This window comes from Aureococcus anophagefferens (genome assembly GCF_000186865.1).
Source record: "Aureococcus anophagefferens unplaced genomic scaffold AURANscaffold_18, whole genome shotgun sequence".
Classification (NCBI taxonomy): Eukaryota; class Pelagophyceae; order Pelagomonadales; family Pelagomonadaceae; genus Aureococcus; species Aureococcus anophagefferens.
In genome coordinates this window covers 165,645-190,833 of record NW_008705578.1, presented here as the reverse complement: position 1 = coordinate 190,833, position 25,189 = coordinate 165,645, and the positions used below count along the sequence as shown (strand labels likewise).

At 67.0% G+C, this 25,189-nt stretch overlaps 3 protein-coding genes across 3 annotated transcripts; 2 read left to right on the top strand and 1 right to left on the bottom strand.

The window, feature by feature from the left end:
• Positions 1–425: 425 nt before the first annotated feature.
• On the top strand, positions 426–10,634 carry AURANDRAFT_65918 (hypothetical protein; the record flags this gene model as incomplete). The annotated part of the gene is made up of 9 exons (XM_009041082.1): positions 426–1,201; positions 1,262–1,597; positions 1,970–2,209; positions 2,300–3,879; positions 8,452–8,745; positions 9,172–9,679; positions 9,993–10,070; positions 10,121–10,421; positions 10,566–10,634. The coding sequence occupies 9 exons, from the start codon at positions 426–428 to the stop codon at positions 10,632–10,634; spliced, it is 4,182 nt and encodes a 1,393-aa protein (XP_009039330.1).
• Positions 10,635–11,601: 967 nt separating this feature from the next.
• Positions 11,602–11,904, top strand: ABC21 (hypothetical protein; the record flags this gene model as incomplete). Its single annotated transcript, XM_009041083.1, has 1 exon — positions 11,602–11,904. A coding segment is annotated over one exon (303 nt), but the record flags the coding sequence as incomplete, so codon positions are not given.
• Positions 11,905–13,779: 1,875 nt separating this feature from the next.
• AURANDRAFT_1051 (hypothetical protein) lies at positions 13,780–15,372 on the bottom strand (the record flags this gene model as incomplete). Its single annotated transcript, XM_009040964.1, has 1 exon — positions 13,780–15,372. A coding segment is annotated over one exon (1,593 nt), but the record flags the coding sequence as incomplete, so codon positions are not given.
• Positions 15,373–25,189: the final 9,817 nt, after the last annotated feature.

Here is a 25,189-nt window from a genome sequence, read left to right as displayed (position 1 = left end):
TCCTTTTAGAAGAGCCTGATTGGCTTCTGCGCGATATGCCATCGAGGGGCTGCCGCGGGGCGAGTCTCCGGTCGATTTCGACGTGCGGTTCGGCGCCGCGCCCTGCGGGTCTCGCTCGGGGCGCGGCGCTCGAAGACCCCGTCCGATTCGGTTCGGGGGGCGCCGAGTTCCGGCTGCCCATCGACTGGGGCCGCCGCGCGTGAGGGTATGTTTGCCCTCAAGGGCAGGTTGCGAATCTTTCCAAATCATGCAAATTTATGACCCCACTCGCGAGCATTACCATAGCATTATCCGGCGTTCCTTGAATTTTGGCGGGTTGCGCGACGCGGGGCGCGCGCTTCCGAAGATCTACTTCGCGGGGCGCGGCGGGCGAGCCTCCTTTGACCTCCGGTGGCGCCGAGCGGCTCGGAAATCTCAGGGCCGGCATGGTTGGGTCATGCTTTCGCATCATGTGCTGCTGGCTCGTGCTGATGACGGTTTCAGGCGGGATCTCCGGGCTGCGGGACGCGCGCGACGGGCGGACCGAGCGGCGGGCGGGCGCCGTCTCGACGACGCCGTCCTTCGAGCGGCCCGCCGAGCGCGCCGCGAAGGACGCCGCCGGCTCCGCCTCGATCGCCGGCGGCGGGAGCGGAGACGCGGCCGGGGCGCGCGGCGACGCGCGGGACGAGGCGCTGGGCGCCGTCTCGACGACGCCGTCCTTCGAGCGGCCCCCCGAGCGCGCCGCGAAGGACGACTTCGGCTCCGCCTCGCCGATGGGCGCCGTCGAGACGTCGTCCTTCGAGCGGCCCGCCGAGCGCGCCGCGAAGGACGACTTCGGCTCCGCCTCGATCGACGGCGGCGGGAGCGGAGCCCCGGCCGGGGCGCGCGGCGACGAGGAGCTACAGCTAGTACAGCGGCTATTGTACAGCAGCTACAGCTACTTCTATAGCTTCCTCAACGAGGACGACGAGGACGACGAGGAGGTCCAGGAGGACGACGGGTACAGCAGCTACAGCTACAGCAGCTACAGCTACTTCTATAGCTACCTCGACGAGGAGGACGACGGGTCGTGCCCATCGACGGGCTGCGCTGGGAACTCATGTGACTACTGGACGGGCTACACGTGCGCGGACCTCGAGTCGTACGGCTGCAACTGCTACGGGTGCACGTGCGCGAACGACTACACGCCCGGTGACGACTCCTCGAACGCGACGCACCCTACGTATCAGCCCTCCCACCAGCCGAGTTACGAACCGACCTTGTCGGCAGCCCCGACGCCCAGACCTTCGCTCACGGCCGCACCTTCGGTCACGGCCGCACCGTCCGAGAACTGCCTCGACGTCGTGATGAGCGACTCCTACGGCGACGGCTGGCAGGGCGCGGTGTTGACCGTGAGTGACACCAGCGACACAGTCTTCTTCACGGGACGGGTCGACCACGGGTCGCTGCAGTCGGAGCGGCTCTGCCTCGAAGACGGCTGCTACCTGGCGAGCGTAAGCGAAGACGACTACCCGTTTGAAGTCAGCTTCGCCATCGACGGCCACGAGGGCGACGGCGCTCCCTACGGCCCCACCGCATTCTTCGTGTCCGGCGGCGCCGTCGTCGACTGGGGCTCTTTGTGCGACTCGCCGGCTCCGACGGCGACGCTCGCCCCGACCGCATCGTCGCTTCCGACGAGCTCGCAATCGTACTCGCCCACCTACGCACCCTCACTCTCGGCGTACGCGCCCTCGCTCTCGCCGACCACTGCCTCTCCATCACTGACGTTTCCTCCGACTGGCGCTCCGACTGCGAGAATGACAGTCGCACCGTCGATGACTATTGCACCGACGGCCACCTTCGCACCCACACGAACCGGATACGAATTGGCCCCGACGGACGAATTGACGCCTGTTTGCGTGCTGCGCGCGATTGCTGGCTGCTGGGGAAACTACCACTACTTCGCCGAGGTGCTTGCCAACGGGCCATTCGACGCCATCGACGTCGATAGATTCAGCGCGCCCGCGTACGGCGACCTCGACGGCGACGGCGACCTCGACCTCGTCGTGGGCGAAGAGAACGGCGACCTTTCCTACTACAAGAACGTCGGGTCCGCGGCGTCGCCGAGCTACATGTTCTTCTTCGACAGCGCGAACCCATTCGACGGCATCAACGTCCCTTCCAAGAGCATGCCCGCTCTCGGCGACATCGACGGCGACGGCGATCTCGACCTCGTCGTGGGGTACACACAGTTATATGGATCGGAGACGAGGGACTCCTTCCTCTACTACGAGAATGTCGGGTCCACAGCGTCACCGATCTTTCAAGCCGTCGCCGGCAGTACGAGCCCCTTCCACATGATCGACGACGCCGATGGCGCTAAAGGATCGTACAGCACGCCCGCGTTTGTTGACATCGACAGCGACGGCGATCTGGACCTCGTCGTGGGCCAATTGGACGGCCTCTACTACTACGAGAACGTTGGGTCCGTGAGGTCGCCGAGCTACGAGGCCGTCACCGGCAGCGCGAGCCCCTTCGACGGCATTGGCAACAACGGTAAAGTTATGTTCACGTTCGGCGACATCGACGGCGACGGCGACCTCGATTTCGTCGTGGGCAAAAGCGACGGCGTTCTCAACTACTACGAGAACGTCGGGTCCGCGGCGGCGCCGAGCTACGAGGCCAGGACCGGCGGCGCGAGCCCCTTCAACGACATCATCATCGCTGTAGAAGACGAGGAGGCTCATGGCAACGTCGCACCCACACTCGTCGACCTGGACGGCGACGGCAACCTCGGTCTCGTCGTGGGCAACATGGACGGCACCCTCAACTACTACGAGAACGTCCGGTCCGCGGCGGCGCCGAGCTACGTGGCCGTCACCGGCAGCGCGAGCCCCTTCGACGGCATCGAGTTTGTTGGTGCTTTCAGCGTGTCGGCGCTCGGCGACCTCGATGGCGACGGGGACCTCGACCTCGTTGTGGGTGAAGAGGACGGCGACCTCTACTACTGCGAGAACGTCGGGTCCGCGACGTCGCCGACCTACGCGGCCGAATGCACCGTCATCGGGGGCATTGATGTTGGTGGCGAATCTAAGCCCGCGCTCGCCGACGTCAACGGCGACGGACTCCTCGACCTCCTCGTGGGCGATCGCTTTGGCGGCCTCAACTACTACGAGAACGTCGGGTCCGCCGCGTCGCCGAGCTACGAGGCCAGGACCGGCAGCGCGAGCCCCTTCTATGGCCATGGCTACGGCGACGACGACGGTGGCGGCAGCGACGACGACGGTGGCGGCAGCGGCTTGTGTGAATCGACGTGCTACAGCAACACGTGCGACTACTGGACGGGAAACACGTGCGCGGAGCTCGAGTCGGACTACGGCTGCGACTGCTCTGGATGCGCGTGCACTGCCACTGGCGGCGGCGACGACTACTACTACTACTACTACTACGACGACGACGACGGCGGAGACGATGATGACGACGGCAGTGGCAGTGACGATAGCTCCATAGGCACCGCGCCCGAGTTCGGCGACATCGACGGCGACGGCGACCTCGACGTCGTCGTGGGCAAAGAAGACGGCACCCTCTACTACTACGAGAACGTCGGGTCTGCGGCGTCGGCGAGCTACGCGGCCGTCAATGGCACCGCGAACCCCTTCGACGGCATCGACGTCGGTACCTACAGCTCGCCCGCGTTAGTCGACCTCGACGGCGACGGCGACCTCGACCTCGTCGTGGGCGACCGAGCCGGCACCCTCAGCTACTACGAGAACGTCGGGTCCGCGGTTTTGCCGAGCTACGAGGCCGTCACCGGCAGCGCGAGCCCCTTCTTCATCGACGGTGAGCCCATCGACGTTGGTATTTTCAGCGCGCCCGCGCTCGCCGACCTCGACGGCGACGGCGACCTCGACCTCGTCGTTGGTGCGCGTGACGGCAAGCATCACTTCTTTCCCGCTGATTATTGCACGACTTCTTGTAACGGAAAGGGCCTCTGCGACGATTCGATTGGCTTCAGCGCAGCGTCCTGCAGTTGCCTCGGCGGGTATTCAGGCGACCATTGCGGCGAATGTCAGCGTGGCTACTTTGGCACCTCCTGCGACCTCTGCCCCGAAGGCGGCGACGAAAAGCGCAACGCTCCCCGTCTCACGGACACCTGTGGTCTCGCCGGAAGCGGCCGGTCGCGCGGCTCGTGCGACGACGGAGTTTCCGGCTCTGGGACCTGCACGTGCTTCAACGACCACTTCTCCGGGAGCGGCTGCGCGGAGGGCACGTGTCCCGCGGGCACGATCGAGACCGCAGCCTTCGAGGGGTATTACAACGTCGCAGAATGCACGTCCTGCGAGGCCGGCACCTTTTCGGCCGAGGGCGCCGTCCAGTGCACAAACTGCGGCGCGGGCTTCTTCTCGAGCGCGGGTGCCAGCGAGTGCGAAAGCTGCGCGCCGGGAACGTACTCTGGCAGCGGTGCCTCGGAGTGCGAGCCGTGCGCGACTAAGATGTACCAGAACAAGGCCGCCCAGTCGAGCTGCAATTTTGCGGACGCCGGCTTCTTCGTCGACGCGACGGGCGCCTCGAACCAGACCGCGTGCGATGCGGGCAAGTACAGCGGCTCCGGCGCGAGCGAGTGCGTCGACTGCGAGGCTGGGACGTACCAGGACGCGACCGGCAAGTCGAGCTGCCTGCTTGCGAACGCCGGGTCCTTCGTCGACGCGATCGGCGCCTCTGAGCAGACGGCGTGCGATGCGGGCAAGTACAGCGGCTCCGGCGCGAGGGAGTGCAAGGGTTGCGAGGCCGGGACGTACCAGGACGCGCCGGGCAAGTCGACCTGCAACAACGCCAACCCCGGGTGGTTCGTCGACGCGGTGGGCGCCTCGAAGCAGTCCAAGTGCGATGCGGGCAAGTACAGCGGCTCCGGTGCGAGCGTGTGCAAAGAGTGCGACAAGGGTACCTATGCTGCGGACGAGGGAAAGTCCGTCTGCACGCTCGCGGGCGCCGGCTTCTACGTCGAGGACGAGGGCGCCTCGAAGCAGTCCGAGTGCTCCACGGGCCGTTACTCTGGGTCCGGTGCGGACGAGTGCAAGAAGTGCCCCGCGGGGAGCTACACGGACATCAAAGGCCAGTCGAGCTGCTCACTGGCCGACGCTGGCTCCTACGTCGACGACGACGGCGCCTCCGAGCAAGACTCGTGTCCGACGGGCAAGTACTCGGGCAGCGGCGCGAGCAAGTGCACCGATTGCGACGAGGGCACCTATGCTGAGGAAAAAGGTCAAACGAGCTGCACGCTGGCAAGCGCGGGCTTCTACGTTGACGACGAGGGCGCCTCGAAGCAGTCCGAGTGCCCCGCGGGCCGCTACTCCGGGTCCGGCGCGGCCGAGTGCGAGAAGTGCTCCACCGGTCGCTACACGGACAGCAAGGGCCAGTCGAGCTGCTCGCTGGCGGACGCTGGCTTCTACGTCGACGACGACGGCGCCTCCGAGCAAGACTCGTGTCCGACGGGCAAGTACTCGGGCAGCGGCGCGCGTGAATGCACCGATTGCGACGAGGGCACCTACGCTGAGGAAAAAGGTCAAACGAGCTGCACGCTGGCAAGCGCGGGCTTCTACGTGAACGACGAGGGCGCCTCGAGGCAGTCCGAGTGCCCCGCGGGCCGCTACTCCGGGTCCGGCGCGGCCGAGTGCGATAAGTGCTCCACCGGTCGCTACACGGACAGCGATGGCCAGTCGAGCTGCTCGCTGGCCGACGCCGGGAAGTACGTCGACGACGACGGCGCCTCCGAGCAAGACTCGTGTCCGACGGGCAAGTACTCGGGCAGCGGCGCGCGTGAATGCACCGATTGCGACGAGGGAACTTACATCGACGAAAAGAGTCAAACGAGCTGCACGCTGGCAAGCGCGGGCTTCTACGTCGACGACGAGGGCGCCTCGAGGCAGTCCGAGTGCCCCGCGGGCCGCTACTCTGGGTCCGGCGCGGCCGAGTGCGAGAAGTGCTCCACCGGTCGCTACACGGACAGCGATGGCCAGTCGAGCTGCTCGCTGGCGGACGCTGGCTTCTACGTCAATGACGACGGCGCCTCGAAACAGTCGGAGTGTCCCGTGGGTCGGTACTCAGGCTCGGGCGCGAGTGAATGCACCGATTGCGACGAGGGTACGTACGCCTCCAGCGAGGCCGGAACGAGCTGCACGCTGGCAAGCGCGGGCTTCTACGTCGACGACGAGGGCGCCTCGGAACAGTCCGCATGCGCTGCGGGCCGCTACTCAGGCAGCGGCGCGGTAGTCTGCGAAGATTGCTTGACCGGTTCCTACGTCGACTTCGAGGGCGCGACGAGCTGCACGCTGGCGAGCCCCGGGTCTTTTACTGGAAGTCCCGGCGCCTCGCAGCAGACCGCGTGCCCTGCGGGGCGATTCTCGGGCAGCGGAGCGAGCGAATGCGACACGTGCGAGCCTGGCCGCTTCACGGACGTCGCGGGAGAATCGAGCTGCGCGCTCGCTAGCGCGGGCTTTTATGTGGAAGAGCGAGGCTCCTCAGCGGAGACGCCGTGCTTGCCAGGGACGATCTCGGCCTCGGCGGCGGAATCCTGTACGCCGTGCCCGGAAGGAAGTTTTGGTCCGCTCGAGGGACAAAGCTCGTGCACTCTCGCGGGCGCCGGGTCGTACGTCAGCGATGTCGGCGCTTCGGCAGAAGATGTGTGTCCTGCCGGGCGGTTTAGCGGCTCGGGCGCGACCGAATGCGCCCCGTGTGGTGTTCGCACCTACGCTCCCGACGATGGCGCCACCGCGTGCACGCTCGTGGACGCGGGCTACTTCGTGGACGCCGAAGGCGCATCGGCGCCGGTCGCGTGCGAAGCCGGCACTTACTCGGGCGCCGGAGCAACTGCGTGCACGCTCTGTGCAAAGGGACAGTATGCCGCCGCGCTTGGAGCGGCGACGTGTGCGACGTCGACCGGTGGCCAGTATGTCGGCACGCTTGGCGCGGTTTCACCGTCCACGTGCGCGTCCGGTCGCTTCTCTGGGGCCGGCTACAGGTTTTGTCCGCTCTGCCCTCTGGGCACGACAAGCGACGAAGGAGCCAGCAGCTGCACGAAAGTCGACGCGGGGTACGTCGCACCAATCAACGAGTTGTATGAGGTAACGACCGACTCAGCACTCGTGCTCTACGGAGTCGACGCGGCCGCGCTCAACGCGGACGAAGCTGCGAATCTCCAGCTTCAGGAGGCCCTCGAGACAGTGTTCGTGGACGACATGTTCTCCGAACTCAGCGACTCTGCGACGATCGCCTCCGTTGGGCCCGCCTATGAGACCGAGACTGGAGCCACCGTGATACCGTTCCAGCTGGCCGCAAATTACACGGCGACGGCTGCGGAGAACGTCACGCTCGTGGAGGCTCAACTGCTTGCAGACTTTCAAACTGCATTTTTCGAGAAGGCATCCTCTGGCGAATTGCTGGAGGCAATTTTGGGGGCGCGTCGACGATTGCGTCCGTCCTCAACCCGGGCGCTCTCAAGTTCGATCCTCGATGACGCGACCATCGACATGGACGCGCAGATAGATGAGATCGAGGAGGCGAGCACCGAGTCAGTGCAGATCACCGAGGAAGCGACCTCCGACGGCCAGTCTCAGTGCCCGGCCGGGACCTATTCGCAGAGCGGCGCGTCGACGTGTCTCGACTGCGACGCCGGGTCGTACTCGGACGAGCCGGGCCAGTCGAGCTGCTCGCTGGCCGACGCCGGGTCGTACGTGCCCTCCGCCGGCGCGACAGAGCAGCTCAAGTGCTCCGCCGGAGAATACACCGCCGGTCAGGGGTCGGAAGCTTGCACGGAATGTACGCCCGGCACGTACGTGGGCTCCGAAGGTTCGACGACGTGCGTGCTAGCGACCGCGGGGACAGCCGTCCAAAGCTCGGGCGCCACAGAAGAGATCGAGTGCCCGTTGGGTAGCTTTTCCGGCACCGGCGCTTCTGAATGCAGCTCCTGCGAGACGGCGAGGTACGCGCCTACCAAAGGCTCGACGTCGTGCGTCCTTGCAGCGGCTGGAAGCTTCGTGGACGCGGCCGGCGCTTCCGAGGACACGGAGTGCCCAGCTGGCACGTACTCGGCGACGGCGAGCTCCGAGTGCACGGCGTGCGACGTCGGGACCTATAGCTCCGCCGGGAGCTCGTCATGCACGTCGTGTGCCGCGGGCTACTCCAGCGATTCCACCGGCGCAAGCGAGTGCGAGGCGTGTCCTGCCGGCACCTACAAGGGCGAAGGCGAGGGCCAGTGCGAGCCGTGTCCTACCGCGATGTACACGGACACCGAGGGCTCGGCCGCGTGCGCGCTTGCCGACCCTGGCTCTTACGTCCCGGGAACGGGCGCCTCGGAGCAGACCCCTTGCCCCGTCGGGACGAGCTCTGGGAGCGGCTCGAGCGAGTGTTCGCCGTGCGTCTCGGGAACGTACGCGTCCGCTCGGGGTCAGTCTTCTTGTCGGCAGTGTCCCCCGTTCTCAACGACGCTGGCCGAAGGCGCCACGGGCTGCTACTCGTGCCTCGAAGACTACTACTTCTCGCCGTTCGCCGTCGAGCTCGATGACGGCGAATCCGTCCCGTGCGACAACTCGACCGCTCTCGCCGCGAGCTGCGCGAGCGACAGCACCAAGTGCTTCGACCAGTGCTGTCTGAGCTGCGAACGCGGCATGGACTGCGAGAACGCGACGTCCAACACGCTGACCGCGGTGCCCATCGAGGACGGCTGGTGGCGCGCGTCCAGCTACTCCGACGAAGTCTACCAGTGCCAGTACTCCGGAGCGTGCAAGGATGGTGCTTGCGCCGAAGGCCACAAGGGCGTTTTGTGTCGCGTATGCGAAAACGAATACCACCACAACTCGTTGCTCAATCGCTGCGTCGAATGCAAGGACACTAAGTTGGATCCGGTGACGATCGCGAGCGGCGTGTGTCTCGTTGCCCTGGTGCTGGCAATAACCGTGGTGGCGTTCCGGTCTGAAAAGAGGCGTGAGGCGCTGCTTCATGCGAAAGGGATAGCAAAAAAAGGGGTCGGAGGCCATGTCGATGCAATACTTGGAGACGATGAAGAGGTCGACGCTCCCGAGACGGAGCGACGCGGCGCTACCACGTCCGATGATGTAACTTCGACCGATGAAGAAGAAAAAGAATCTACGTGGGCTGAAACGAGGCGCTCGCTCCACACGAAGTTCAAGATTGTTCTCGGCGTGTACCAAATCCAAGACGCGCTGCCGTGGACGCTCCCCATGGTGTCGTTTCCCAAGGCCTTCGAGGCGCTCATCGCCTGGACGTCGTTCTTGGAATTCAACATCATCCAGATTCTGCCAATCGCCTGTCTGCGCCCCTTCAATTTCTTCGACAAGCTGCTCGCAATGACGATCCTCCCTATTGTCTTCTCGCTACTGATCTTTTTGGTTGGCGAGCTCGCCGCGATGTGCGCGACCACCAAAAAGGCGAAATCGATTCGGAGCACATCGTTCGGAGCCTTCATCCTGCTCACATTTGTCGTGTTCCCCAGCGTGTCCACGACGGTGTTGCGCTTCTACAACTGCGTGAGCTACGAGGAAGGCTTCTCGGACGGCTCGACGGAGACGATCGAGGTGCTCGAGGCGGACCACGACATCTCGTGCACGTCGCCGAGCTACAAGGGCATCTGGTCCACCTACGCGCTGGCCATGCTCTTCGTGTACCCCGTCGGAATACCGCTTCTTTACTTTGTCGAGCTCTTCCGGTACCGCAAGCACATCAACCCGGACGTCGACGAGAGCCGGCTTGGCGAGATCGAGGACAGCAGCGACGGTAGGCCTCGAAGCCCTTCTGCGGAGGCGTACAGACAGCTCAACGAGCGACTCCCTCTGCAAAATTCTTCTGCGCGAGACTTGATGAAGACGATTCTCGGCGCCGATGTGGTCTCCTCGGTGGAGTTGCAGGCACGAAAACTTGCGACGCGTAATGCGGACGAGTCGATCCATCACCTGCTGTTCCTCTTCGAAGAGCGCGCCGCAGCGTCTGCTGTATTTGTTGCCGGACAATTCGCGCACCAGGTACGAGCCGCGCTGCTACCAGTTCGTGGTCTTCGAGTGCGTCCGCAAGCTGGCGCTCACGGGCCTGCTAATTTTTATGTAGGTTCCCGGGTACATGAGGATTCGATGTACATGAAGGTTCGATGTAGGTACCCGGGCAGCGGGTCGCAGATAGCCCTAGGCCTCCTCATCGCGTTCCTTTCGATGCAGGTCTACACGTACAGCCGTCCCTACATCGAAGACGCCGACGACAACGTGTCAAACGTGGGCAACGCGCAGATCATCCTCGTGTTCATCGCGTCGCTGATGCTGTTCATCAAGGACATGGACGAGCAGGACGGCGCGCCCGGTGATATGTTCAAAGGTCCGATTTTTAGCTACGCCATGATCGTCATCGGGACCCTCGTGCTCGTCGCGACAATTTACACGATCCTCGTCGAGACCTGCGAGGTTGATCCCGAAGAAGTTATTCACGCAGGTCTGTCCCCCAAGAAGAGCAAGAAGAACGCGGCCGCCGACGACGTCGGCGAGCACGACGAGGAACAGCAATCAGCCAGTGAAGACCACGACCAGATCATTCCCGAAATCATTCAGGAAGCCGTGGACGACGAGGCCCCGGCCTTGCCTGCAGCCTGGCACGCCGCTTCCTCGTCCGCGGCCTAATCCCGAGCCGCGACGCGCCGCAGCCTGCCTACACACCAATGCTGCTGAGCTCAACCCCGCCGAATGCCTCGGCCTTATGTCTGAACCCGGACGCCAAGGCTCCCTTCGACCCAGTCCTCCAAGCCCTTCGACCCCGTCCTCCACGCCCTTCGACCCCGTCCTCCAGGTCCTTCGACCCCGTCCTCCACGCCCTTCGACCCCGTCCACCACCAGACCGGGCCCGCCCCCCCCCCCCCCGCTCCGCGGTCGAGGCATACCCCCGACCGCGTCTGAGCCCCCCCCTGCCTTTTCGCCTCGACCCCCCTTAACTTATTCCACCGTCGACGGGTCGTCGCGGGGCCCCGGGCCGGCGAACGGCGCGCTCGGCTACCTCGCGCTCTTCCTCTACGAGCCCTCCGCGATCTTCGCGCCCGCCGCGATGCTGTTCCGCCACGTCCGCGGCGCCGAGGAGACGCGTGTAGTGGGCAGCATCTTCGCTTCAACAAAGCTTTCTTGCTGACAAATTGAGGCAAAACAAAGCTGCTCAGGCCTTCCAGCCCCGACTGCCGGCGCCGGCGCCATGCGCGCGCTCGACATCGATGAGAACGCGAGCGACGGCGCGCACGAGGTCGTGCTCTGCGCGCGCGGCGTCGCCTACGCGCTGCGCGACGGCACGCGCCTGCTCGACGACGTCGACATCACGCTGCGGCCCGGCGAGGCCGTCGCTCTGATCGGCCCGAGCGGCGCGGGCAAGACGACGCTGCTCGCGACGCTCGCCGCGCGCGCGGGGTCGCGCCTCGTCGCCGGCGCGGTCACGGCGAACGGCCGCCGCTACGGCGCCGGCGGCTTCGCGGCGTTCGGCACCGTCGCGCCGCAAGACGACGTGCTCCTGCAGAACCTGACGCCGCGCGAGGCGCTGCGCTTCGCGGCGACGCTGCGCGGCGCGGACCCGAAGCGCGTCGACGCGCTGCTGGTCGACACGGGCCTCATGGAGCGCGCGGACGTCCGCGCGCGGTTGCTCTCGGGCGGCCAGCGGAAGCGGCTGAGCCTCGGCCTCGAGCTCATCCACTCGCCGGCGGTCTTGCTCGCCGACGAGCCGACGTCGGGCCTGGACAGCGTCGCTGCGGCGGCGACGACGCAGCTCCTCCTGGAGCACTCCGCGGAGATGACCGTCGCGGCCGTCGTCCACCAGCCGTCGATCGCCGTCTTCCTGAAATTCGCGCGCGTCGCGGTGCTCGCCGGCGGCCGGCTCTGCTACGACGGCGCGACGGCCGACGTCGCGGCCTTCTTCGGCGCGCCGGATGCGCCCGCCGGCCTGGTCTACGCGAACCCGGCGGAGCTCGCGATCGAGGCCGTCGTCGACGGCGCCGCGGCGGCCGCGTGGGCGGCGCGGGCCAAGCCCGGGGCGCCGGCGGAGGGCCGCGCGTTGCCGAAGCGGCCGCGCGTGCGGCGGGTCGTCGTGCTCCGCGCTTTAGTCGCGCGGGCCGCGCTCCAGGTCTTCCGGTCCCAGGGCCTCTTCCAGGTCTTCTCCGCGTGCGCGTCGTCGCTCTTCTTCGGCGTCACGTTCTTCCGCATGTCCAACGCGCAGCGCCAGGCGGACATCCGGCTGTCGGCGGTCTTCATGGCCGTCGTGCTCAACGGGCTCGTGCCGGGCACGCTCCAGTCCTGCTTCGTGCCGCTGGAGCGGCCGACGATGCGACGGGAGTACCTCAACGGCGTCTGGCGGTTGTCGGACTTCCTCGCCGCGCGCGTGCTCGTCGCGAGCCTGATGCAGGTCGCGTCGGCGACGTGCTTCGCGCTGATCTTCCACCACATGGCGCAGCTGCGCGGCCGGCTCTGGGTCTTCGGCGGCGCGATGATCCTGAGCGGCCTGCTGATGCAGCAGATCGGGCTGCTCCTCGGCGCGGTCATGGGCGACATCCTCAAGGCGCTGCCGATCTACATCCCCATCAACCTCATCGGCCTGGTCTACTCGGGCTTCTTCTTCACGAACCACAACCTCACGAAGCACGTGCAGAAGATCGGCTACCCGCTGTGGTACCAGTCGGTCTACCGCTACTCGCTGACGATCGTCGTCGTCAACGAGTTCCGCCGGGGCCGCTTCGACTTCTGCGACCCCGCGGCGGACTTCTGCCCGCTGTCGGCCTTCGACGACGGCAGGGACCGCGTCCGGCGGCGCGTGCTCCTCACGGGCTACCTCGACATCGACCTCGCCGACGTCGACGCGTACTACGTCTGGGTCCAGGTCGGCTACATCCTCTTTTTCGTCGCCGCCGCGCGCGTCGCCATCGAAAGGCTCGCGCTGCGGCCGTAATCAAATGGGAGAGACGTCGCGCAAAACATCTTACGCCTGGGCCTGGGCGAGGGCGGCCTTGACGAGGTCCGCGTCGACGCGCATGCCGAACGCGAAGGACACCAAGCCGGGCTTGTCCGCGAGCGCGGCCTTGAGCACGTCGTCGTCGACGGAGTCGACGGAGCCGTGGTGGGACCAGTTCAGCAGGTCCTCCTCGGCGGGGAGGCCGACCTGGGGCTTGCACACCGTGCAGCGCGCGGGCTTGACGGCGCCGCCGTCGTCGTCGTCGTCGTCCTCGTCCGGCTCGGGCGGCGCGTCCTCCAAAACTCGCTGGAGGTCCGGGACGAAGGCGGCCCAGGTCTGCGTCAGGCGCGCCTTGGCCGCGGCCAGCGCGTCGCCGTGGCCCGCCTTGGCGCCGTCGTCGAAGGGCTTCAGCAGGGCCTTGCGGACCTCCGGGATCGTCGCGGGGAGCGAGGCCGCGAGCGACCGGAGCGCCGTCGCCACCGCGTCGCCGGGCGCCGGCGCGTCGTCGGCGGGGAAGCGCACCTGGAACTCGTCGCCCGGCTGGATGCGCGCCGGGAGCACCGCGGACCGCGTCTTGCCCGAGGCGGGATCCGCGAGCGCGACGACGTCGCCGCCGCCTTCCGCGCGGACCGCGAAGAAGGCCGGCGGCGCCGCGCGGGGCACGTGGGGCGGGAAGGTCACGACGACGCCCGCGTCCGGCGCCAACCGCAGCACGTCGTCGGCGGCGGCCGCGAGGTACGCCGCGACGGCCGCGGACCGCTTCGGCCCGACCGCGTCCGCGTCGCGCGCCGTCCGCAGCGCGCGCGCCGCGCGCGCGGCCAGCGCCTTCGGGTCCAGGCCGCCGGCGCCGCAGGCGCAGCCCAGGCAGGCGTGCGTGTCCGACGTCGCCGCGTCGTCGAAGGCGAACAGGTTGTGGAGCTCGTCCGCATCGAACACATTAACCTGCGCGCGGTCCTCGACGACGCACGCGAGCCCCTCCTTGGCGAGCTGGCGCTGGTAGATCTTCTCCTCGATGGTGCCCGCCGTCAGCAGGCGGTAGGTGTAGCAGCGCCGCGGGTTGCCGTCGCGCCAGCACCGCGCGGCCGCCTGCTTGTCCGTCGCGGGATTCCACGACGAGTCGAAGAGCACCAGACGGCTCCCGCCGATGAGGTTCAGACCGCAGCCGCCGGCCGTCGAGCTCAATAGAAAGCAGAAGTGGTGCTCGCAGGCCGGGTCGTTGAACTCGTCGTTGAGGAGCTTGCGCTGCTTCAGCGGCGTCTTGCCGTCCAGCATGCACCACGGCCAGCCCTCGCGCGAGCAGAGCCGCGACACGAGCTCCAGGCTCGACGTCTGGTTCGCGACGACGACGACGCGCTCCTGGCCGCCGTTGCCCCGCAGCTCGCGCAGCAACCGGTAGAGCACGTGCAATTTGCCGCTCTTGCGCTCGCTGGAGAAGCGCGCGCGCGCGTCGCAGCCCGCGTCGTCGTCGAGCGACGGGTGGTCGCAGATCTTCTTGTAGCGGCCGATGTAGGCCAGGACGTCGGCCTGCTTCCCCGCCAGGGCGTGCTGGAGCCGCTTCTCGCCCAACAGCGCGGCGATGGCGCGCCGCTGCGGCGCCGCGGGCCGGCAGACGAGCACCTGCACGAGCTTCGGGGGCAGGTGCGCCGCGTTCAGCTTGTTCTCGCGGCGCAGCAGGAAGCGGCCCGCGATCAGGCTCAAAATCTTCTGCCGGTCCTGGGCCAGCTTGACGTCGCCCGGGGCCGCGCCGCGGAGCAGGCCCTTGGCGATGGGCGCGTCGAAGGTCTTGCGGAACGCGTCCGGCGTCCCGAGCACGCCCGGGTTCGCAAAGTCCGCGAGCGCGAAGAACTCGTCCAGGTCGTTCTGCACCGGCGTGCCCGTCAGCAAGATGCGCCGCGCGCACCGCAACGACCCGAGCGCGGCGCTGAGCTGCGTCTTCCGGCCCTTCAAGCGCTGCGCCTCGTCGCAGACGAGGAGATCGCAGGCCGTCGCGGACGCGGAGAGTTTCGCCACGTGGAGCTTGAGCGACTCGTAGGAGATCAGGAGCACGTGAAAGGGCCGCCCCGGCGACAGGAAGGCGTCGATGGCCTCGCCGACCTTGCCGTCGACCGCGCGGCAGTCGACGCGCTCGGACTTGGTCGCCGCGCGCGCGTTGACCCACTTGTCGAACTCGGCCTTCCAGTTGGGCACGAGGGAGCAGGGGCAGGCGACGACGATGCGCTTCACGGGGCTCCCGTCGCCGACGGACCCGCGCTGGAGCAGGGCGTAGACGAGCGCGACGGTCTGGAGCGTCTTGCCGAGGCCCATGTCGTCGGCCAAGATCGCGCCCTGGCCGCTGTAGTCGTGGGCGTACTCGCGCAGGCCCGCGACGCAGTCGTACAAAAACTGGACGCCCTCGCGCTGGTGGGGCCGCAGGAACTGGGCCAGGAGCGGCGGCACGACGACGGGCGCGGCCGCGACGGCCTTGCGCCGCGCCGCGGCGACCAGGGCGCCGTTGAAGCCCCGCCGCGGCGCCGGCGCCGGCGCCGCGACGGTCTCGCCGGGCTTGGGCGTCCAGAGCACGAGGGGCTCGTGGTCCAGGAGCGGCGCGCGCGAGCCCGAACCGTCGGGCGCGACGCGTTTCGTCGCCGCGAGCTTGAAGCCCGCGCGCGGCCGCTTCTTCTTCGCCGCGGGCGGAGGCGGCGCCTCGTCGACGACGGCATCGTTGTCGTCCTCCTCCTCCGCGGGGGGCAGGACCTCGTCGTCGTCCTCCGCCTCGCGCGCGGCCGGCGCGGCGACCGGCGCGGCCGGCGCGACGCGCGCGACGGCCGCGAGCTTGAAGAGCCGCTTCTTCGCCGCCGGCGCCGCCGGCGCCTCGAGCGCCTCCTCCGCGGGCGGCGCCATCTCGACGTCCTCCGCCGCGTCCTCCGCGGGCGCCGCCGCCTCCGCGGGCGCGGCGCGCGCGACGGCCGCGAGCTTGAAGAGCCGCTTCTTCGCCGCCGGCGCCGCCGGCGCCTCGAGCGCCTCCTCCGCGGGCGGCGCCATCTCGACGTCCTCCGCCGCGTCCTCCGCGGGCGCCGCCGCCTCCGCGGGCGCGGCGCGCGCGACGGCCGCGAGCTTGAACCCGCCGCGCCGCGCCTTCTTCGCCGCGACGGGCGGCTCCGGCGCCTCCTCCTCGACGACCGCCGGCGGCGCCGCCGCGGCCTCGAGCGCGCTCGCCGCGAGCGCCGGCGCCGCGGGCGCCGCGCGCCGCGACGGAATCGAGAAGCGGACGCGCTTCCGGCCGTCGACGGCCTTCCGCGGCGTCTTCGTCGGGGGCAGCGGGGGCGAGTCGGGCGCGGAGGACTCGTCCGTGGCATCCTTGGTCGCGTCGCCCCGGGCCTCGTCGACGGCCGCGGCCTCCGGGCGCGGGCGCGGCGCGACCTTCGCCGGCGCCGCGAAGCCCGACCGCTTCGCCGGCCGCGCGCGGTCCGCGGCCGCGCCGCCCGCCGCCGCGACGCCCGCCGCCTCGAGCGCGTCCCGGCACGCCGCCGCGGGCGTCCCCTCGTCCCGGCGCGCCGTCGCGGGCGTCCCCGCGCGGTCGTCGCCGGCGCACGCGGCGGAACGTTCCGCCGCTTCCGCGGCCGCGGTGTTCGTGAGCTCGATCCCGAAGACGCGGTCGTTCGGCGTGTTCGCGGCCGAGTTCGGCGTGTTCCACGGCACGCCCAGGCCCGCCGTCGGCGGCGTCAGAGCGAACGACCAGTCCTCCTTGCGCGCCACCGAAGCGACGGCCTTCGTCATGTCCTCGAGGAGGGACGACGCCGCCGCCTTGCCGTTCTCGTCGTCGTCGTGGCCGCCTTGGAGGAAGGCGCGCAGCGTGGCGCCGACGCGGTACTCGCGCAGGACGCTCGATTCTTCGATTGCTTCGTCGTCGGGGTCCATCATGTCACGCGTACAACGACTGACTTGTCCTTTGACGCGTCTCTAAACGTAGGGGGCCCGCGAGGAACCGCGGGGGAAGGCCTGGGGGAGGGGAGGCTCAAGGGGATCTCACAGGCGCGGGAGGTGCCAGTGGACGACGGCGTCCTGGCGCTGGCGCCAGTGCCGCTCGCAGTGGGGTTTGATGTAGGGGCGGACCTTGCCGTGCGTGTCGAGGAAGGTGAGGCCGCAGAGCCGGAGGCGCGCGTTCTCGCGGGCGCAGACGACGCCCAAGCGCCGGACGAAGCGCTGGCGGCAGACGGCCTCCGCGTGCTCGACGCTGATGAAGCCGTCCTCGGCGCTCGCCTTCTCGGCGAGCGATTTGGCGGCGAACGTGAGCACGCCGTGGACGTCCTCGGAGAACTCGTTGAAGCCCCCGAAGACCAGGCCGACGACCTTGCCGGCGTAGGCCGAGTTCAACCGCTGGACGAGCGGCCCGACCTGGCCCTGGGGCGTGTCGAGGACGTCCTTGTCGATCTTGTGCAGCTTGCTCTTGAAGTCGACGACGACGGACCGCGCCTTGCGTTCCACCGCCTCGCGCTTCGAGCCGTCGCTGTCCTTGTAGTGGGTCCTGCAGAAGGCCAACGTCTTGACGTCGCCGAGGACCGGGACCTCGCCCTCGTGCCAGAGCAGGTCGGGGACGACGGCCCGGCGCTGGCGATCGTCGAGGCGCGCGAGGCCGTCGGTGCCGCCGCGGACGGCACGGCCGCGGAGCAGGTCGACGAACAAGCCCGACGGCTGGTGCACCGCGCGGAGGCCCTGCGCCTCGCGCAGAAAATCGTGCAGGTCGAGCTCGAGCGCCGTGGACCAGCGCGCCCGCGCCGAGTCGCGGCTCACGAGCCGGTTGTTCGTGAAGAAGACGTCGCCGTCCTCGTCGATGACCGGCCAGTTCGCGCGGTCGACGCCGCGGCACGGCACGCCGACGCCGACGTGGGCGGCCATCGCCGGCGACGGCAGGGCCAGATACAGGGCCACGCACTCGACCCACTCGCGGTTGGGGATCTCGAGGCCCTCCATCGGCACCGCCATGATGAAGGCCCGCGCGCCCGTGTCCTGGGCCGCGGTGTGCGCGGCCCGCGGCCGCCACGACGCCGGCTTGGACCCGAGGTCCGCCTTGAGGACGCCGGCCCGCCGGGCCTCGATCTGGCCCGTGATGGCCCCTTGGGAGTGGCCCTCGTAGCCGGCGCCCGCGGACGCGGCCTCCTCCGCGAGCGGGCCGTTCTCCGGCGGGTGGCCGTCGTCGTCGGACACCGCGGCGCGGAGGCGGCCCCAGGCGCGGCCGAAGGCCGCGGCGCAGCGCGACGGCCCGTCGAGGAAGGGCCGCAGGTGCCCCTTCGTCCCGGGGTCGAAGCCGCGGAGGGACCGGAGGCCCGGCATGAAGCCGGCCTTGGTCCCGGTGGTGGCGCCGGGGACGGTCGCCGCGAGCGCCGCCACCGTGTCGGCGAGGGCGGCGCAGTAGGCGGCGTCCGCCTTGACTGACTTGTCCACAGGCCGGTGATCTAGGATGGGGGATTTAGCGACGACGCTCCTTGCGCTCGTGCTCAGCCTGAGAGCAGCTTGTTTTTACTCGTACTTGTCAGCTTGAAGCTACGTTGAAGTTAAGATGCAGTCCATTATACGCGTCTCCTTGGCGCCGCGGACGTCGCGGAACAGCATCGCGGCGGGCGCGAAGATCGCGAGGGACCCGTAGAGGAAGAGCGCGAGGTAGCCGAGCGCGCCGTTCGCCGGCGGCGGCCCGCGACGACCCGCCAACGGTGGAAGAAAATTAAGGGGGGGTCGAGGCGAAAAGGCAGGGGGGATACTCAGACACGGCCGGCGGTATGCCTCGACCGCGGAGCTGGGGGGGCAGGGCGGGCCCGGTCTGGTGGCGGTGGCGCATAGGCCGGGCGGGGGCGTTGTGGCTCGGCGGCGGCGGCACGCTCCTCGCGCGTGGGGTACCATGCGCAGTCGGGCACCCCGACTAGATTCGGCTCCAAACCCACGGGGCCGCGCGACGTCGCCTATAATTTCGGCCAATTGTCGGAGGTAAAAAGCGAGATCTGCGCGTCCCCGACGGTCCCATCGCCGCCGGTCTCCTGGATCTCCACGGGCTGCGGCTCCGCGCGCAGCGGCTCCGCGCGCGGCGGCTCGGAATCCGTCGCGTCGTCCGCAGGCTCAACGTCGGTTGTGGTGGAATGCTCCGCGTCTAGCTCCTCGGAGAAGGCTACTACAACATCTTCTATTCCTTCCGGCCTCGCAGCCGCGCTCGCCGACGACGGCGGCGGCGGGTCGAAGAATTCACTGAGAGCACTCTCTGCCAGGTTAGTTGGCGCCGGCGACATTCCAATGACGGCAGCAGACAGTCTCTGTGCTGCGACACGCGCAGCGATTTCGGGCTGAATTTCGCAGGTTTCGACGAGGATCATGTAAATGGCCGCTACCAGAACGAGCATCCCGATGATAACCATCACACAGGCAAAAAATGGGCCCCGGAATAACTCCCCCGGAGCGCCGCTCTGCTCGTCCATGTGCTTGATGAAAATCATCAGGGAGGCAATGAATACCTGCAAGTTCCATATGATCTTTCACAAAAAACGATATTAAACGCTGGACGAGGCACAAGAATGATCTGCGTGTTGCCCACGTTCGCCAGATTGTCGTCAGTGTCGTCGATGTAGGGACGGAAGTGAGCAACAAACTTCTCTGAGAGGACTGCGATGAGGAGACCGATGGCAATTTGCGTGGCCGAGCCGGCGAAGACGAAGATGAGCAACCCGGTCAGCGCTAGCTTACGGACGCACTCGAACACCACAAACTGGTAGCACCGCGGTTCATACTCCTCAAACAAGAAAAGAAGGTGGCGGATGGAGGGGTCCGCATTGCGTGTCAACAGCTTGCGTTCCTGGGTCTCTTCCGTCGATACCTCGCTGTGCCCTAGCAGTTCCGTCATCAAATTCCGCGCGGATGAATCTTGACGGGACAACGAGATCCGCTGGCTGAGCTCCATGTACGCCTCCGCCGATGGGCTTCGGGGTCGCTCGTCACTGGAACCTTCGATTTCGCTCAGCGGGTTCTCGCTGACGTCGGGATTGATCTGTTTGCGGTATTGAAAGAGCAAGACCCAATACAGAAACGGAATGCCAATCGGATACACGAAGAGCATAAACGAGGCATAGACGGTCCAGGCGCCATAGCTTGGTGATTCGCACGAGATATCGTAAGCGCTCTCTAGAATCTTCTCGGTCTTGGTGGAGCCGTCGGACTGTCCCACATCAAACGAGATGCAGTTGTAGTGACGGAGCACGGTCGTCGATACACTCGGAAATACGATGAACGTCAGCAGCAGGAACCACCCAAAGGAGTGATTCCAGCTTCCATGAGCACGATCTGGAGCATGAGACAACACGGAGAGCTTGGCGATGACAAAGATCATGATCGTCAGGCCAATCGGAAATAGCGTGACGACCAGGAGCTTGCCATAAAAATTGAATGATGGCTGCAGGCAGGAGATGGGCAGTATCTGTATGATGTTAAGTTCCAAAAATGAAGTCCAAGCGATGAGCGCTTCGAATGCCTTCGGAAACGAGACCGTAGGGATCGTCCAAGGTATGGCATTGATTATCTGGTAGACGCCAAGCACAATCTTGAATTTGGTCTTGAGCGACCGCTTCGTCTCCTCCCACCGGGCGGCGTCAGAGTCCGCATCGGCAGCATCGTTTTCTTGCTCTCCAGGGTCATTCGGAGTAGTTGTCGTGTTCCGATCATTCTCAGCGAGGTCGCTGTCTTCCTGCTCGGCAGCACCCTCTTCGTTGATAGGAGTAGTTGCGTTCCTATCATTCTCAGCGAGGTCGCCGTCTTCCCGCTCGACAGCACTCTCTTCGTTACCTGCCTGATTTTCATTGTAAATTTTGTCAATCACGTGATCGAGCGCTGCATCGTGTATCTCCGCGGCTGCATGCACTGCATGATGGGCACCACTCGTCGCGACGGAAGTTGCGACCGCAAACGCGTCCCATCCACGCAAACGATACGCTGCCACGGCGAATACTGCGATGAGGACGACGAGGCAGATGCCGCTCGCAATCGTGAGCGCGTCCAACTTCGTGTCCTTGCATTCATCGCAGCGGTTCGAAACGACATCGTAGTGGTACTCGTTCTCGCAGACCCGACACGTGACGCCCGTGTGGCCTTCGGCGCACCCACCATTCTTGCAGGCGCCAGAGTATTTGCATCGGTAGATGTCGTCCGAGTAGCGCGACCCGCGCCACCAGCCGCTTTCGATCGGGACGTCCGTCAACGTGTTGAGCGTCGCGTTCTCGCAGTCCATGCCGCGCGGGCAGTCGAGGCAGCACTGGTCGAAGCACTTGGTGCTGTCAAGCGAGCAGCTGGCCTCGAGCGCGGTCGCGTTGCTGCATCGGACAGGTTCTCCCTCGAGCTCGACGTCAAACGGAGAAAAATAGTAGTTCTCCAGGCACGAGTAGCAGCCCGTGGCGCCTTCGGCCAGCGTCGTTGAGAACGGGGGACACTGCCGACAAGAAGACTGACCCCGAGCGGACGCGTACGTTCCCGAGACGCACGGCGAACACTCGCCCGAGCCGCTCCCAGAGCTCGTCCCGACGGGACACGGAGTCTGCTCCGAGGCACCCGTTCCCGGGACGTAAGAGCCAGGGTCGGCAAGCGCGCACGCGGCCGAGCCCGCGGTGTCCGTGTACATTGCGGTAGGACACGGCTCGCACTCGCCCTCGCCTTCGCCCTTGTAGGTGCCGGCAGGACACGCCTCGCACGCGCTTGCGCCGGTGGAATCGCTGGAGTAGCCCGCGGCACACGACGTGCATGACGAGCTCCCGGCAGAGCTATAGGTCCCGACGTCGCACGCCGTGCACTCGGAGCTCGCCGTCGCCGAGTACGTGCCAGCTGGGCACTCCGTGTCCTCGGAAGCCCCGGCCGCGTCCACGAAGCTGCCAGCCGCTGCAAGGACGCACGACGTCGAGCCGTTGGTAGGCGCGTACCTCGCCGTCTCACAGGAGCTGCATTCAGAAGCGCCGGTGCCGGAAAAGCTACCCGACGGGCACTCGATCTCTTCCGTGGCGCCCGAGCTTTGGACGGCTGTCCCCGCGGTCGCTAGCACACACGACGTCGAACCTTCGGAGCCCACGTACGTGCCGGGCGTACATTCGACGCAAGCTTCCGACCCCTGGCCGGCTGTGTATTCTCCGGCGGAGCAATCGAGCTGCTCTGTTGCGCCGGTGGAGGGCACGTACGACCCGGCCTGCGCAAGCGTGCAAGAGGATTGGCCCGGTTCATCCGAGTACGACCCGGCCTCGCAGTCGAGGCACGTAGACGCGCCGCTCTGCGAATAGGTCCCGGCCGGGCACTGAGACTGGCCGTCGGAGGTCTCTTCCTCCGTGAGCTGTTCTGACTCGGTGCTCGCCTCGTCAACCTCATCTATCTGCGCGTCCGTGTCGACGGTCGCGCCGTCGAGGATCGAGCTTGAGAGCGCCCGGGTTGAGGACGGACGCAATCGTCGACGCGTCCCCGTAATAGCCTCCTGCAATTCGCCCGAGGACACCTTCTCAAGAAATGCAGTTTTAAAGTCTTCAAGCAGTTGAGCCTCCGCGAGCGTGACGTTCTCCGCAGCCGTCGCCGTGTAATTTGCGACGAGCTGGAACGGTATCACGGTGGCTCCAGTCTCGGTCTCATAGGCGGGCCCAACGGAGGCGATCGTCGCGGAGTCGCTGAGATCGGAGAACATGTCGTCCACGAAGACCGTCTCGAGAGCCTCTTGGAGCTGGAGATTCGCGGCTTCGTCCGCGTTGAGCGCCGCGGCGTCGACTCCTTGGAGCACGAGTGCTGAATGGGTCGTGATCTCATGAAGCTCGTTGCTTGGTGCGACGTACCCCGCGTCGACCTTCGTGCAGCTGCTGGCTCCTTCGTCGCTTGTCGTGCCCAGAGGGCAGAGCGGACAAAACCTGTATCCGGCCCCAGAGAAGCGACCGGACGCGCACGTGGACGGTGTGACCGCGCCAAGCGTGCCGACATACTGGCCACCGATCGTCGTCGCACACGTCGCCGCTCCAGGCGTGGCGGCATACTGTCCCTTTGCGCAGAGCGTGCACGCTGTTGCGCCGGCTCCCGAGTAAGTGCCGGCCTCGCACGCGATCGGCGCCGAAGCGCCCGTCTCCGAGACGAAGTAGCCCGCGTCCACAAGCGTGCACGCGGTGGCGCCATCGTCGGGAGCGTAGGTACGAACTCCACACGGGGCGCATTCGGTCGCGCCCGAGCCGCTGTACTTTCCCGCAGGACAAGCCGTCTCAGCCGTCGCTCCGGCCGAGGGCACGTGGGACCCGGAGTCCGAGAGCTGGCACGACGTCTGCCCCGCCGAAGCTTGGAACATGCCGAAGGAGCAGGACTCGCAGGCCTGGGCGCCCGAACCGGCCGTGTACGTCCCGGCGGGGCACGTGCTTTGCTGCGTCGCGCCTTGGTAGCTGACGTACGAGCCGGCGTCCGCGAACAAGCAGCTCGTCTGTCCGGAGACGCTCGTGTAGGACCCCTTGTCGCAGTAGACGCAGTAGGACGCGCCGCTGAGCGAGTAGGTGCCCGCGGGGCATTGCTGCTGGCCATCGAAGGAGGACGCGCTGAGCTGGGAGTACTCCGCGCTGCTCTCAGCGATCACTTCGAGGCTCGCGGACGTCTCGACAGTCGCAGGCTCGAGAATGCTGCTCGTTGTAGCATCGAGCGCGTCTTGCAACGCGCCGTTGTAGACATCGAGCTCCAGATCGTCTTCGAACTCGGACTCCACGAGCGCCACGGCGTCGCTGACGTTCTCCGACGCCGCGGCGGAGTAGTTTGCGAAGAGGGCGAATCCAATCTGGACATTGTCGCCGTAGGTCGAAGCAGGACCAATTGATCTGATGAGCACCGAATCTTTATCGACGAGGTCAGAAAAGACGTCCTGCACGAGGACCGTCTCGAGCGACCGCTTGAGCTCGCTCTTCGCCGCGTCGTCGCCGTTGAACTCGTCGGCGTCCACGCTCGCGAGGACAATCGACGAGTCGATACTAATCCCGTAGATCTCAGCCGACGGGGAAATGTAGCCAGCGTCGCTCGTGGTGCAGGTCGACGCGCCCGCGTCGCTCGTCGTACCGTCGGGACAGATGGAGCAAAAGCTAGAGCCCGTTCCGGAGTAGCGCCCAGAAGCGCACTGCGAAGGCGCCGTTGCTCCAGGGACGGCAACGTAAGACCCGCCACTCGACAGCGCGCAGCTCGACTGGGCCACGGATCCAGTGTAGCGACCCTCCTCGCAGGCCGTGCACGCGGACGCGCCCGTCCCCGAATACGCGCCGGCGGGGCACTCGAGCGCTTCGGAGGCGCCCGTCTCCGACACATAGAAACCCACGTCGACCAGCGTGCACGTCGTCGCGCTCTCGGAAGAGGCGTAAGTAGCCACGGCACACAGCTCGCACTCCGTAGCCCCAGATCCGCTGTATTTCCCCGCGGGGCACGCGCTCTGAGCCGAAGCCCCCGTCGTGCTGACGTAGCTGCCCCCGCTCACGAGCGTACACGACGTTTCGCCTTCGCCGGCGACATAGGTACCGGGCGAACACGCCGAACACGCCGACGCGGCGGAGCCGGAGTACTTCCCGCCGGGACACGACGTCTCTTTCGTGGCGCCGCTCGAGCCAACGAACGTGCCCGCGTCCGCGAGCTGACACGACGTTTGCCCCTCCAGCGACTGGAAGGTCCCAGATCCACACGACGCGCACTCGGACGCGCCCGAGCCGCTGTACTTGCCCGCGGGGCACGGAGTTTCCTCCGACGCGCCCGACGACGACACGAAGGAGCCCGCGGTCGCCGTCGCGCAGCTCGTGGCGCCATCTTCGTCGCTGAACGACCCCGGCGCGCAGTCGTTGCACTCGGTCGCACCCGATCCGGAATAAGCGCCCGCCGGGCACGGAACTTGCTCGTGAGCGCCCGCTTCGGAAACGTACGAGCCCGCGTCGGCGAGCGAGCACGCCGACTGTCCTTCGTCCGTCGCGAAGAAGCCCACGGCGCACTCGACGCAGGACTCGGCTCCACTGCTCGAGTACTTTCCGTCTGGACACGCCGTCTCCGCGCTCGCGCCAGATGTCTCTACGTACGAGCCCGCCGAGACGAGCGCGCAGCTCGTCTGACCTCCGGAAGCGGTGAACGTTCCAGGTTCGCAGTCCGAGCACTCCGACGCGCCCGAGCCGCTGTACGTGCCCACCGGACACGGAGTCTGCTGCGAGGCGCCGAACGCATCGACAAATTGACCAGCGTCGGCGAGCTGGCACGCGGATTGCCCGGTCGCGGCCGTGTAAAAGCCGAC